This window comes from Orbicella franksi, chromosome 1, assembly GCF_964199315.1.
Source record: "Orbicella franksi chromosome 1, jaOrbFran1.1, whole genome shotgun sequence".
Taxonomy (NCBI): Eukaryota; Metazoa; Cnidaria; class Anthozoa; order Scleractinia; family Merulinidae; genus Orbicella; species Orbicella franksi.
In genome coordinates this window covers 15,114,060-15,124,060 of record NC_138145.1, presented here as the reverse complement: position 1 = coordinate 15,124,060, position 10,001 = coordinate 15,114,060, and the positions used below count along the sequence as shown (strand labels likewise).

At 41.4% G+C, this 10,001-nt stretch overlaps 1 protein-coding gene across 1 annotated transcript in view; it reads left to right on the top strand.

The window, feature by feature from the left end:
* LOC145478200 (E3 ubiquitin-protein ligase rnf213-alpha-like) overlaps positions 1-10,001 on the top strand; it is a 190,768-nt gene that overhangs the window by 152,922 nt on the left and 27,845 nt on the right. The window contains exons 57-61 of the mRNA XM_081456148.1: positions 3,666-3,880; positions 4,141-4,249; positions 7,805-7,896; positions 9,345-9,593; positions 9,759-9,870. Of these exons, the coding sequence (XP_081312274.1) occupies positions 3,666-3,880; positions 4,141-4,249; positions 7,805-7,896; positions 9,345-9,593; positions 9,759-9,870 (777 nt within the window). The remainder of the gene's footprint in view (positions 1-3,665; positions 3,881-4,140; positions 4,250-7,804; positions 7,897-9,344; positions 9,594-9,758; positions 9,871-10,001) is intronic.

Genomic DNA, 10,001 nt, shown 5'->3' with positions numbered 1-10,001 from the left:
TTGATTTACTTGTACTACGAGGTGAAGAAGCTCGTGCTTGACTTTTCCAACTCTCGCTTTCGTTTTTAATGCAGTATGTGAAAGTTTTACAAATCTGGACGCTTTCGATTTTCGCGATCTGTATCGTTTCATGTCCAAACATAAGATTCGTTCACCATGTGCTTATCTTGTCGCGATCGCTTGATACGTACGCATCACAAGTTGATGCATACAAGGACAGATGTTAAGTTACATTTTCGTTGTTTTTTTTTCTTGCAGACAAGTTGGAAGTATTTATTTGATGCAAGGTGAGTTTGCAGAGTCAATTTTCTTTTTAATTCCAAGAACAGGCGCTTTCCCCAATTTTGTTTATGTCGACAACTTTTGAAAAAGAAGGGAGTGAAATTATAGCTTATTATTGTGCATACCAGGACAAAATTGTAACTTAGATTTCCGCTTCTCTCTTTCAAAGAATTACAGATCTTTCGATTTTCTATCCAAGCATAATATAAGTTCAGAGCTCACCATGTGCTTATCTTATCACACCTCGATCTCCATCTGTTCGGGATCATGCACGAAGTTGATGCATACCAGAAAAGATTCCTACATGGCAGTGAATGTACACTCAGTTTTGTAACACCAGTTGCTTCCTTTTCTTGCAGAACTTTTTTTGCTGCAGACTGCATACACTTGTCATTTCTACTTCTCATACCCACAATTTTATCCTACCTGAATTTCAGCAGCATCTGATCATATGTCTTAGCCTAAATTTCATGCAGTACCTTGACTAATATTGGTTGTCAACCTGAACATGGTTAATAATCTCTCTTGAAATAAACATACATAAGAACATGTTATATTGAAATCCTCAAGCAACTAAAATTACCCTATGGAATCCGTCAAAACCTGATACAACTTGTGGTATCTCTATCCAATTCACTAAAAAGATTGCTACAATATTATCTACTTCCAAGATTCACATTCTTTTGATCTCATCAGTAATAACTCAATCTTAACGATTTTGTGCTTCCATTTCAGGACAAAGCATGGTTGGTTATTTACATAACCTCTCACCTATAAAGACAAGCCAAAACAAGAATCAATATTTCTCGCTACATTTCCAGACAAACTCTCAAGGGTATCGTGCTGTGTGCTTCTCTCCAGAGAAGCATTCAGTGCTCAAGCGCAAGCTCGAATCTTCATCACCAGTCAAGATAAACAAATTCCAGCTGAAGAAAAACCTGAAGACCGAAAAGGAAGAACTGATTCTCAACAAGAGAACAAGAATTGAAGATCCAAACGAAAGTGAGATGGATTTTGACCTTCAGAAAACAGAAGAAGAAACCGTGGAAGCTATAGACAGCTCAATAGAAGAAATTCAGGAGAAACAAAACAATACCCTGGTAAACATTGCTGGCCGTGTCTTATTCAATAGCACGGCTGAAACTGTGGATGTTCGTGGAAAAACTTTAACTAAACAAGAAGCAATGAAATCTAACCAATGTTACAATTTATCAAATGTTGCCATCAAAGAATTTAATGGCACAAACTATTTAACGTTGACCAAATACAGCAATGTAACTGAAGCCACCAAACTGAATATAACTCGACACGATGACGTTCCAGACAACATACAACAAGTGCAAGTGCAATTCTCACCAGACGGAATTAACTATGTTCAGTCATATCTAACCTCCAAGAAGTGTCACTCAAAAGTCATAGACAGTGACGAGTAAATAATAAAATGCTCCGAGTGTGGCCTAACACAACTGAAGACCAAATGTCGTAATAAAGTTATGGCAAGTATTCTGACAATCACTGCCCAAGACACAATGTCCTTAAATATATTTGACGATATTATTAAACAACTGTATGCCATCAAAAGAGAACAGGATGCAGACTTCAAGAAAGAATTTCCAGACCTCAATAATGATGACATAACTGAGCTCATTCTTACTGTTCAAGCAACTGTTGTATTAAAAGACAAAAGTGCCAAAGAAGTAATCACATCAGTGTAAAATCATGAACAATGCTCTTTGCAGAGACTGACAGTGACTTTCCAACATGTAAATAGATCATTCAAGTTCTCATTTAGTTCAAAAGTTCTGTTACCTATATTTTCGTCATTGGCAGTATATTTTCCCTAAAATTTTACTCTAATTTTCAGAATTGTTGTAACCATTTCAATTAAAACATGTTACATTTGTCACTAGTAGCACCTGGGAACTGCTGATTAATAATTATTGGTTTTATTGACGAGTAGGCATTATTACTTTTGTAAATGATAGGAGGAAACTCCACACAAAAACCCATTGCCATTGAGTTTTACTTAAAAGTTGTATTAGATTAATTTCTTGGAAAATCTTTTTGACCAATTTTTCACACTAATTGTCAAAATATTTGTAGCCATTGTTATTAAAATACGTTGTTGTTCTTGGTACAAGTGACACCCAAAGGCTGCTTTCTGATATACTATTTATGTTTGTAATTTCAAAAAGAGTGATTTCACTTGACCTGTGAAACAGAGAATAACAACTAGTGCAAAATAGCTACAAGTAAACAAAAGAACACAATGGAATAATATCCCGCAATATTCTACTACCTATTTCACAGGTAAAGTAAGATCATTCTAAAAGACATCAATATTTGGTATAACTTATGTTAAACCAAAGCATGCCACTGCAAAGGATGATTGGCAATAATAATACCCGCACCCGCCTTAAAAAAGGCTACCCCACCCCCCCTAAAGACAAGGCTTCATCCGATACACCTATATGAAAATAACACTGCCTAAACAGATCAAACGTTCACACTGAATAACATTTTACAACTTGGACCTACTACGATTATAATTTACCTTGATACTTCTACATATGTAAATTTGTTTTTCCCTAGGGAGTAGGAGTGTGATCTTAGTTTTAGAAACACTACACAATTTGTGACTACTTTCAGAAATAAATGACCATTAACACGCAAGCAGATGGATCAAAGACTAACTAATGTCGACATCAACAGAATGTGCCGCAGCATTACTATCTTTTAGATACCCTAGTCATTAGACTTTTGTTTTCCCAAAGGAGTTTATCATGATTCGTTTTGGCTCTCTCGAAAGAGATTATTCGCTCTCCAAAGGAGATATGACTTTGGAAAAGGGTTTAAGGTCGCAGCACGGCAAAGATGTTCAGCTGCACAATTCACTCGGATCGCCACGACCTCGTACAATTTTTGCTAGCATGTACAATGTAATCGCCATAAGACGGTTGTAAGAAGACCGGAAAAATTCTTTGCAAACAAGTTCTCCATAGATGCGCAAACAGCTGTGCTTGATTCTTGAACCAAAATGGTTTAAACTCACAACTTGCGATTGGATCAGGAGGATACTCAACGAAGCAACAAGTGAATAGTAAATATCTAAGCAGAACTCCTTTGCTAAAATATCCTGCTTCTTTTATTTGTTCTTGTTAAGTCCAATACGCGTACTCGTAACGAAGCCCGAGTACGCTCTTAGAGCGTTTAGTTCGTCCGAAATTCGTCCGATATCAGATAAAGAGTGTCCGAAAATTAAACCTGCGAAATAAATCATACGAAAGTTTATCGTCCGAAATTTTTTTACAATTAATGTAGGACACATTTGAACGCGGGCTACCCATTATACCGATTACAATCATTGTGCTCTTATCAAACAGATCCTGGACGTTGTTGCATTGCAAGTTTGCCTTGAGGCACTGAGCCCATCTGCTGAAATTTTGCTGAAGGCAGAATCCAGGCGAGCTTGGTGTGACAAAGTACTGTCCATCAGATCAGCGGTGGAAGACATGATGAGAAAAGAGAGGTTTGGACCCGTCACAGAGATGTGCTCAAATTTCGGAGAGAAATCCACAGTATTGCTTGGCCACTGCAGGTAACTTGGCGTCCACTCAGCCCTGCTATCGAGGAAGAAATAAGTTAAAGTTAATATCACTTTTTCAATCGACGATAAGAGTTGTTTGGTGTTTATTATTTGATCGATTGAGGGTTTTTGCTTTCTGGTGTTCCGCTTTTCCTGTCTTATTCCTGCAAATGTTGGGATTTCATTCCTGCCAGTGTAATTTGTTGGGTATTCATCTGTTTAGTCTAGCTTTCGCGGGGTGTTAGATGTTTACTACATTTTCTGTGTGCTAGATCCATGTGGCAGCGACAAGGAGCAGTCAGACTGTTTGTAGAACACGTGACCTTGTTTAACGAGCAAGATGATAACACCAATTCTGAGAGTGTGGTCAGACTATGGAAGGTAAAATGTCTTGTTATATGTTAATTAAAGGCAAACGCCTCAAACAAAAAATCGTTGAACTGCGCGCGGAGACATTTGGTATTTATACACCAATTTCAACGTCCCTTGCAACAACAACAACAACAACAACAACGACAACAAACTTCTTTTAAACACCATAAAAATATCAGCAAATGAAATAGCGTCAGTAAGTTGATCCGAAACTTCAAGCAAGAGAGAACATGTTTATTCACCGAAGACAAGAAGCAAATACAAAGCAAACGAACCGGGCAAGAGCGGTAACAAAGGTAGCGAGCTAGTTATCCACGAACTGTGAGACAATAAGGCTAACTAAACAACAGTGTGCATACGAAGCGAAACAATGAAGCAAACTAAACGACAGCGTGCACAATGCGCAATGCTATGCGAGCTAATGGCGGGAACTAAACAACAATGCGAAATATGGCGTGACTTCTTTCTTCCGTTCGCCTAAGTATATGAGCAATAAACATAAAGCAAAGCTAGGCTGCGTATTGGTAGTAAACATGCAGTTACAAAGAGCCAGAGGTCAATGCGTAAATTAAGTATTACAACATTGCCGAGTACAAGAGGAGAGTCATTCATGGATCTCGCAGGGACAGCTAAGTAACATAGTCCTTGAGATAATCCGGGCGACGAGTTGGACGGCTAGACCGGCGTGGACCAGATGAGAAGGCAGACTCCGAGATAGGGGCTTTAATGTCGTCAGACATGCTTCCGTCTGGGGGAGGAGAAGATTCGGGTACAGGAGGAGTGTCAGTCTGAAGGTCTGGTGGAGCAGCGAGGAAGGGAAGGGTGGTCCAGCTTCACGTGCAGGGCAGCAAGGAAGCCATCAACGATAGAGCGCGGGATGACTATACATTCGCGAGACGCATCGAAAGGTTTATCGCGTTTTACAACGAGCAGGCCGTCACTGGAAATGGAGACCAAGTTCAGGGAACGCTTGACGTCTTTGATGTTTGTCAGCTCCTTCGACGGGCGAGTACCCTGCTTAAGATGAGAATGGACACGCCTCAAGTCCGGGCACTCTAGCTGCGATTGGAGCAAGGCGGAGCGGCTTGTGAAAGGAAGGGACGTCTTCCCCGATAACACATTATGAACAGATATGGGACGTACAGCCAGGTCTTCCGCTTCGGATACAAATGAACAGATTTGGCAGCGAGGGTCGTCGTAAGCTGGTGCGTTATGACTAGCGAAGTCAGAGGGCAGGTTCGTGGGACCGGCCAGATGGAGCGGCGTGACTTGGTAACGGCTAAAAGATGATAAGAATGGGGTCACTCGATGACTGGAAGAAAACTGGCCACGGCAGAGCTTGTCAAAGGCCTAGACACACGGCTTGCTATCAGTCAGACTTCGATTGAATTACATAATGAGCGAAATGCTTGACAGCGGCCTCAATAGATAATGCCTCTATTTCACATGGCAACCAGGAAGCTTCATGTTTTTTAAAACTTGGCACTGAATTATCTGGCGAGGTGGAGCTCCTGGTCACGAAGTACATAAAGAATGGCGCCAAGGCCACTCATCTTGACAGAACCATCGGTCGCGGTCCAGTGCTGATCATCAGGCTTGGGGAGAGTGATGGATCTGAGAGATCTGAGTGCTTCTTGACAGGAGCGGAAACACACCAGGAGCCCATCAAACCAAGAAATCGTATCCTGAGATTGACGACCAGCCGTAAGGGAATCGGGAGGAGCGAGGAGTTTAATTAGCAGTTCCGCCAAGGATCCGACCAAGCATTTTGTAGGAACCAACAAAAGCACGGAAACTGCGGACGTTCTTGGGAGGCTCGCAAGAAGCCAGTGCAGCTACACGGTGGGGAGATGCACGGATCGAGCCTTGGGACCATATCCAACCAAGAATGGTGGTTTAAGCTGGGCCGATTATGGTTTTTGCAGGTGAGAGGCGAAGGTTGCAGCGATCCAGAGCCGAGAGGGCTTTTCGCCAGTTTGTTAGGAGCTCCTGATGAGTGATACCACCGCAATACAAGTCATTAGCAATCTTAGCAACACAACCCTCCTGAAGACGATCACCCGGGACGCGGCGCTTTAGCTCCTCGAGGGCCGTCTCAGAACCGGGGATTCCCATGGCGCAGCGCGTGTAGACACGAGCACCTTTGAAGGGTGTAACCACGCCACAATACTTCGTGGAGTTGTTTGCGAGGGGATTTGGGAAAACGCCTGGGCAAATTAGAGACTATGATGTACTTCCAGCAGGCAATCTTGAATAGGGTGAAGTCCACGTCCAGCATTAGTGAGGGCTGAGGCTTGCTATAGCGGCTATAGCGGGACGTTGTTCAGGCTTCAGATAAATGTTCGCGAGGTCCAAGAAACAGGAACCGGTTAACTGCAAGCCACAATGTTGTCGGATCGTTTGCCAAACGCCGTTAATAGATGTAGAATTCTTGATGATTGATTTCCAGGAAATTATAGGGGCATAATTCGCAATTTGTCTGAGCATCATTTCTAAATTTGTTACCTTTTGGGCAGCAGTCCTTCTTCTTGCCGCTGCAACAGATTCAGGATCGTTGGAGAAACCACGTACAGGCCTAGCGTTTGTTTTTTTACCCCACGACGATCCATCAGTAAAGAAATTTGCAAAGCTCGGATCGAGGGACAGGATGAACTTTAAATTGTTTTCCCAGGCTCCGATCAAAGTGATAGTTTCATTCGAAGAAAGCGACCACTGTAGAGTTTCGGCGCTCTGTATGAAGTCATCGCTACGGTTCACGAACTCCGGCTTGGTTGCTCAGAGAGGCGGCTAAAATCGAAGAACACTTTGACGTCCTTGTCTCTGTGGGTGCTTTGGAAATGTTGCGCTGCCACCATGCCAGTAAGTTGAGCCGAAACTCCGAGCAAGAGAGAACACGTTTATTAACCCAAGACGAGAGGCAAATACAAAGCAAACGAAACAGGCAAGAGCGGCAACAAAGATAGCGAGGAAATCATGCTTGAACCGCGAGACAGTGAGGCTAACTAAACAACAGCGTGCATACGAAGCGAAACAATGAAGCAAACTAAACGACAGCGTGCAGAATGTGCCAAGTTATGCGAGCTAATGGCGGGAACTAAACAACAATGCGAAATATGGCGTAGGGAGTTTACATATTTTATTAACTGGCTTACATATTTTTCGTGTGAGAGCTCGAGGTGGAAAATCGTTTGTTGATATGTTTTCTAAAGAGATTAGAGAGGCTAGCAGCTCTAACTTCTTCCAGAGGAAACGTTCACTTTGGTAGAGGGTGCGTTTTAGGTTGCCAGGTGTTAGCCTAGGTTAGATTAGTTTATGGGCAGCGTCGCGGAAATCATGGGACGCCATTCTGTCAATACACATGTCAATACGATAACTAGTGCAAGCTTGTAGCTTGTTAGTACTCTTAAATACCATAAAGACCTTTTGGCAGAGAGGAGGTCCCGGCCAAGTAAATTGAGAAGTCTTGCTTCTTGACGATTCAGTTAACGTATTCATAAATGCTCCCTTTAATCAGCAGTTAAAGGAAATGAACGTGATTAATCGCTTCTTTTCTTAACTGGTCAGGCTCTAGGAGATGAAACTAACTTTTCCTCGATGAGATCTCTGCAGACTATTGAAAAATTCCTAATCAGCCTGAATGAAGACGTTCAAAGGAGGTAAAATAAACCATTATAACGATGATAATACGCCATGCACTGTTATCTTGAGTTTTCAAGTCTTTTCTCTAGTGCGTGGTGCAATAGAACGGTAATACTATGCTTCATGGATGTAATAACCTCGGATCTTAAAGTCTTCGCATTGTGTCGAAATTTTACTGCCAAAGGCATATCATAGTGTTTGCTTAAGGTGGCTCAAAACAGTGTCCAGCATTTCGGAAGTACTTAGATTTTGATGGGTTGTTATAACCACTCTTTATCACTTGATGCTACAATCATGGTATCAAAAAACTGCCCAACAATTGGTTGTCTGGTTCAGAGCTACCCTAAATTTTCGAAAATTTAAGGTGGCTCTGAACCCCACCTACAGAATTTGTTTAAACTATTCCAAAAATTGCATCTTATCATGCTTATCAAATGTTGATAATTTAAAAAATTTCACCGTGCCGTTTTTGAATTAAAGTTCCCTAAAGCTGTTTTTAAGGGTGTTTTTAGCAGGTCGTACTGTTGCTATGGTAACCTATTGTGTTACGAAAATGAAAACAACGTGTTCACCAATGGTTGGGCAGGTTTTTGATACCATGATTGTAGCATCAAGTGATAAAGAGTGGTTATAACGGCCCATCAAAATCTAAGTGCTCCCGAAGTGCTGGAAACTGTTTCGAGCCACCTTAAGCCGTCACTGCTTAGCTTATTTTGATGGCCCATGAACAGGGGTCAATTCAATAAAGAGGTTACACTTGCAGCTTTTACACGTGTAATTTACACGTGTAAAGTCCGGTTTGTAAATACAAGGATTCAATGAAAGTATTTTCTACACTGGAATTTACGTGTCAGGATACAAGTGTAAATAACAATTGCTGCCTTACAATTGTAAAATCCGCTTGAATGCACATGTAATTTTACAATTGCAAATTTTAATATCCCTGCTGCCCTTTCAAAATCTGCCGGCCTATTTAAAATTCCAAAGGGAGACGAAACTTCCCTCGAAATTCCCTTGGATTTTCGATGTCAAAAAGGCCTCTTTCTTCAAACTGTGGAGAAAGCTGTGAAGAAATATCCTCTCCTTCTATTTTCAGAAAAATGCTGATGTCAGCATTTTTGTTGAGATTCAAGGCTAATTATCTCGAAAAAATGCGAGGCTACCCTCTTTTTTCTTTGTGGATTCCGATAGCCCTTGCAAAGATCTACTTTTTCCGCAAGGTCCTGACCTGGCGCAAAAACCTTTGTATTTAGTAGGCACTGTCCTTGAACTCGTTTTCGTCCACGTTTGTAATACAATTGTCCGACTTGTAGATTACAGGTGTAAAAGTTTTATTAAATTGACCCCAGACTGTGCATTCATTACATTGCTTCAAATATAGGATAAGACGTTGAACACTATTTGCATAACAGAAACGCTTCATTTCTGAAACTATAACGGCTCATTTTGTTGATTTTCTTAATAGGGCCGATGAAAACACCACTTCCGAGTTACGGCGCCGCTGCAACGCCTTTTTCATGGAGTTAGTGTCCGTATTTTGTTTTGGTGACTCAGCATCTGAAGATTTGGAACAAGAAGCTATTTCCCTCCTTATGCGTTATGTTATCGGCCGCAAGTCCACTCAAACAAAGGATTTCTCGCCGTTTCCCGACTATGGTATCGACCCCAACCCTGTGGTGCGTTCTTTTCTCCTCCAGCAGCTCCTCCGTTCGAGGTAACCCCACGTAACTAGTGATATAAATAAGATATCATGTACTGCATGACAAGTCTGACATCTGCTTTTAAAATATGGTAACTGCGTGCAGTTTAGAGAAGCTAGATTTAGAAAAAGTGTGGTTTAACTAAGTTTTTTTTCCTGTTTCCACTCCTTGTTATACAGCACAAAGGTGGTGAAAGAGCATTTGGAAATTTTCTTGCAAGAGGCTCAAGGCTTCAAACCAGAACCCCAGCACATTAAAGAGGTCTGCTTTTTGTACGTGCAATGTATGGAGGTGAGTTATGAAGGATAATAACTCTATATTGCCACACGCAGCTCTTTCTTTGGTTAATTTGGACAGTAATATATCAAACAGGGGGATCGTGTTTTACCACATTTCCAGACACCGAGAAGAGAGTTGCAAAT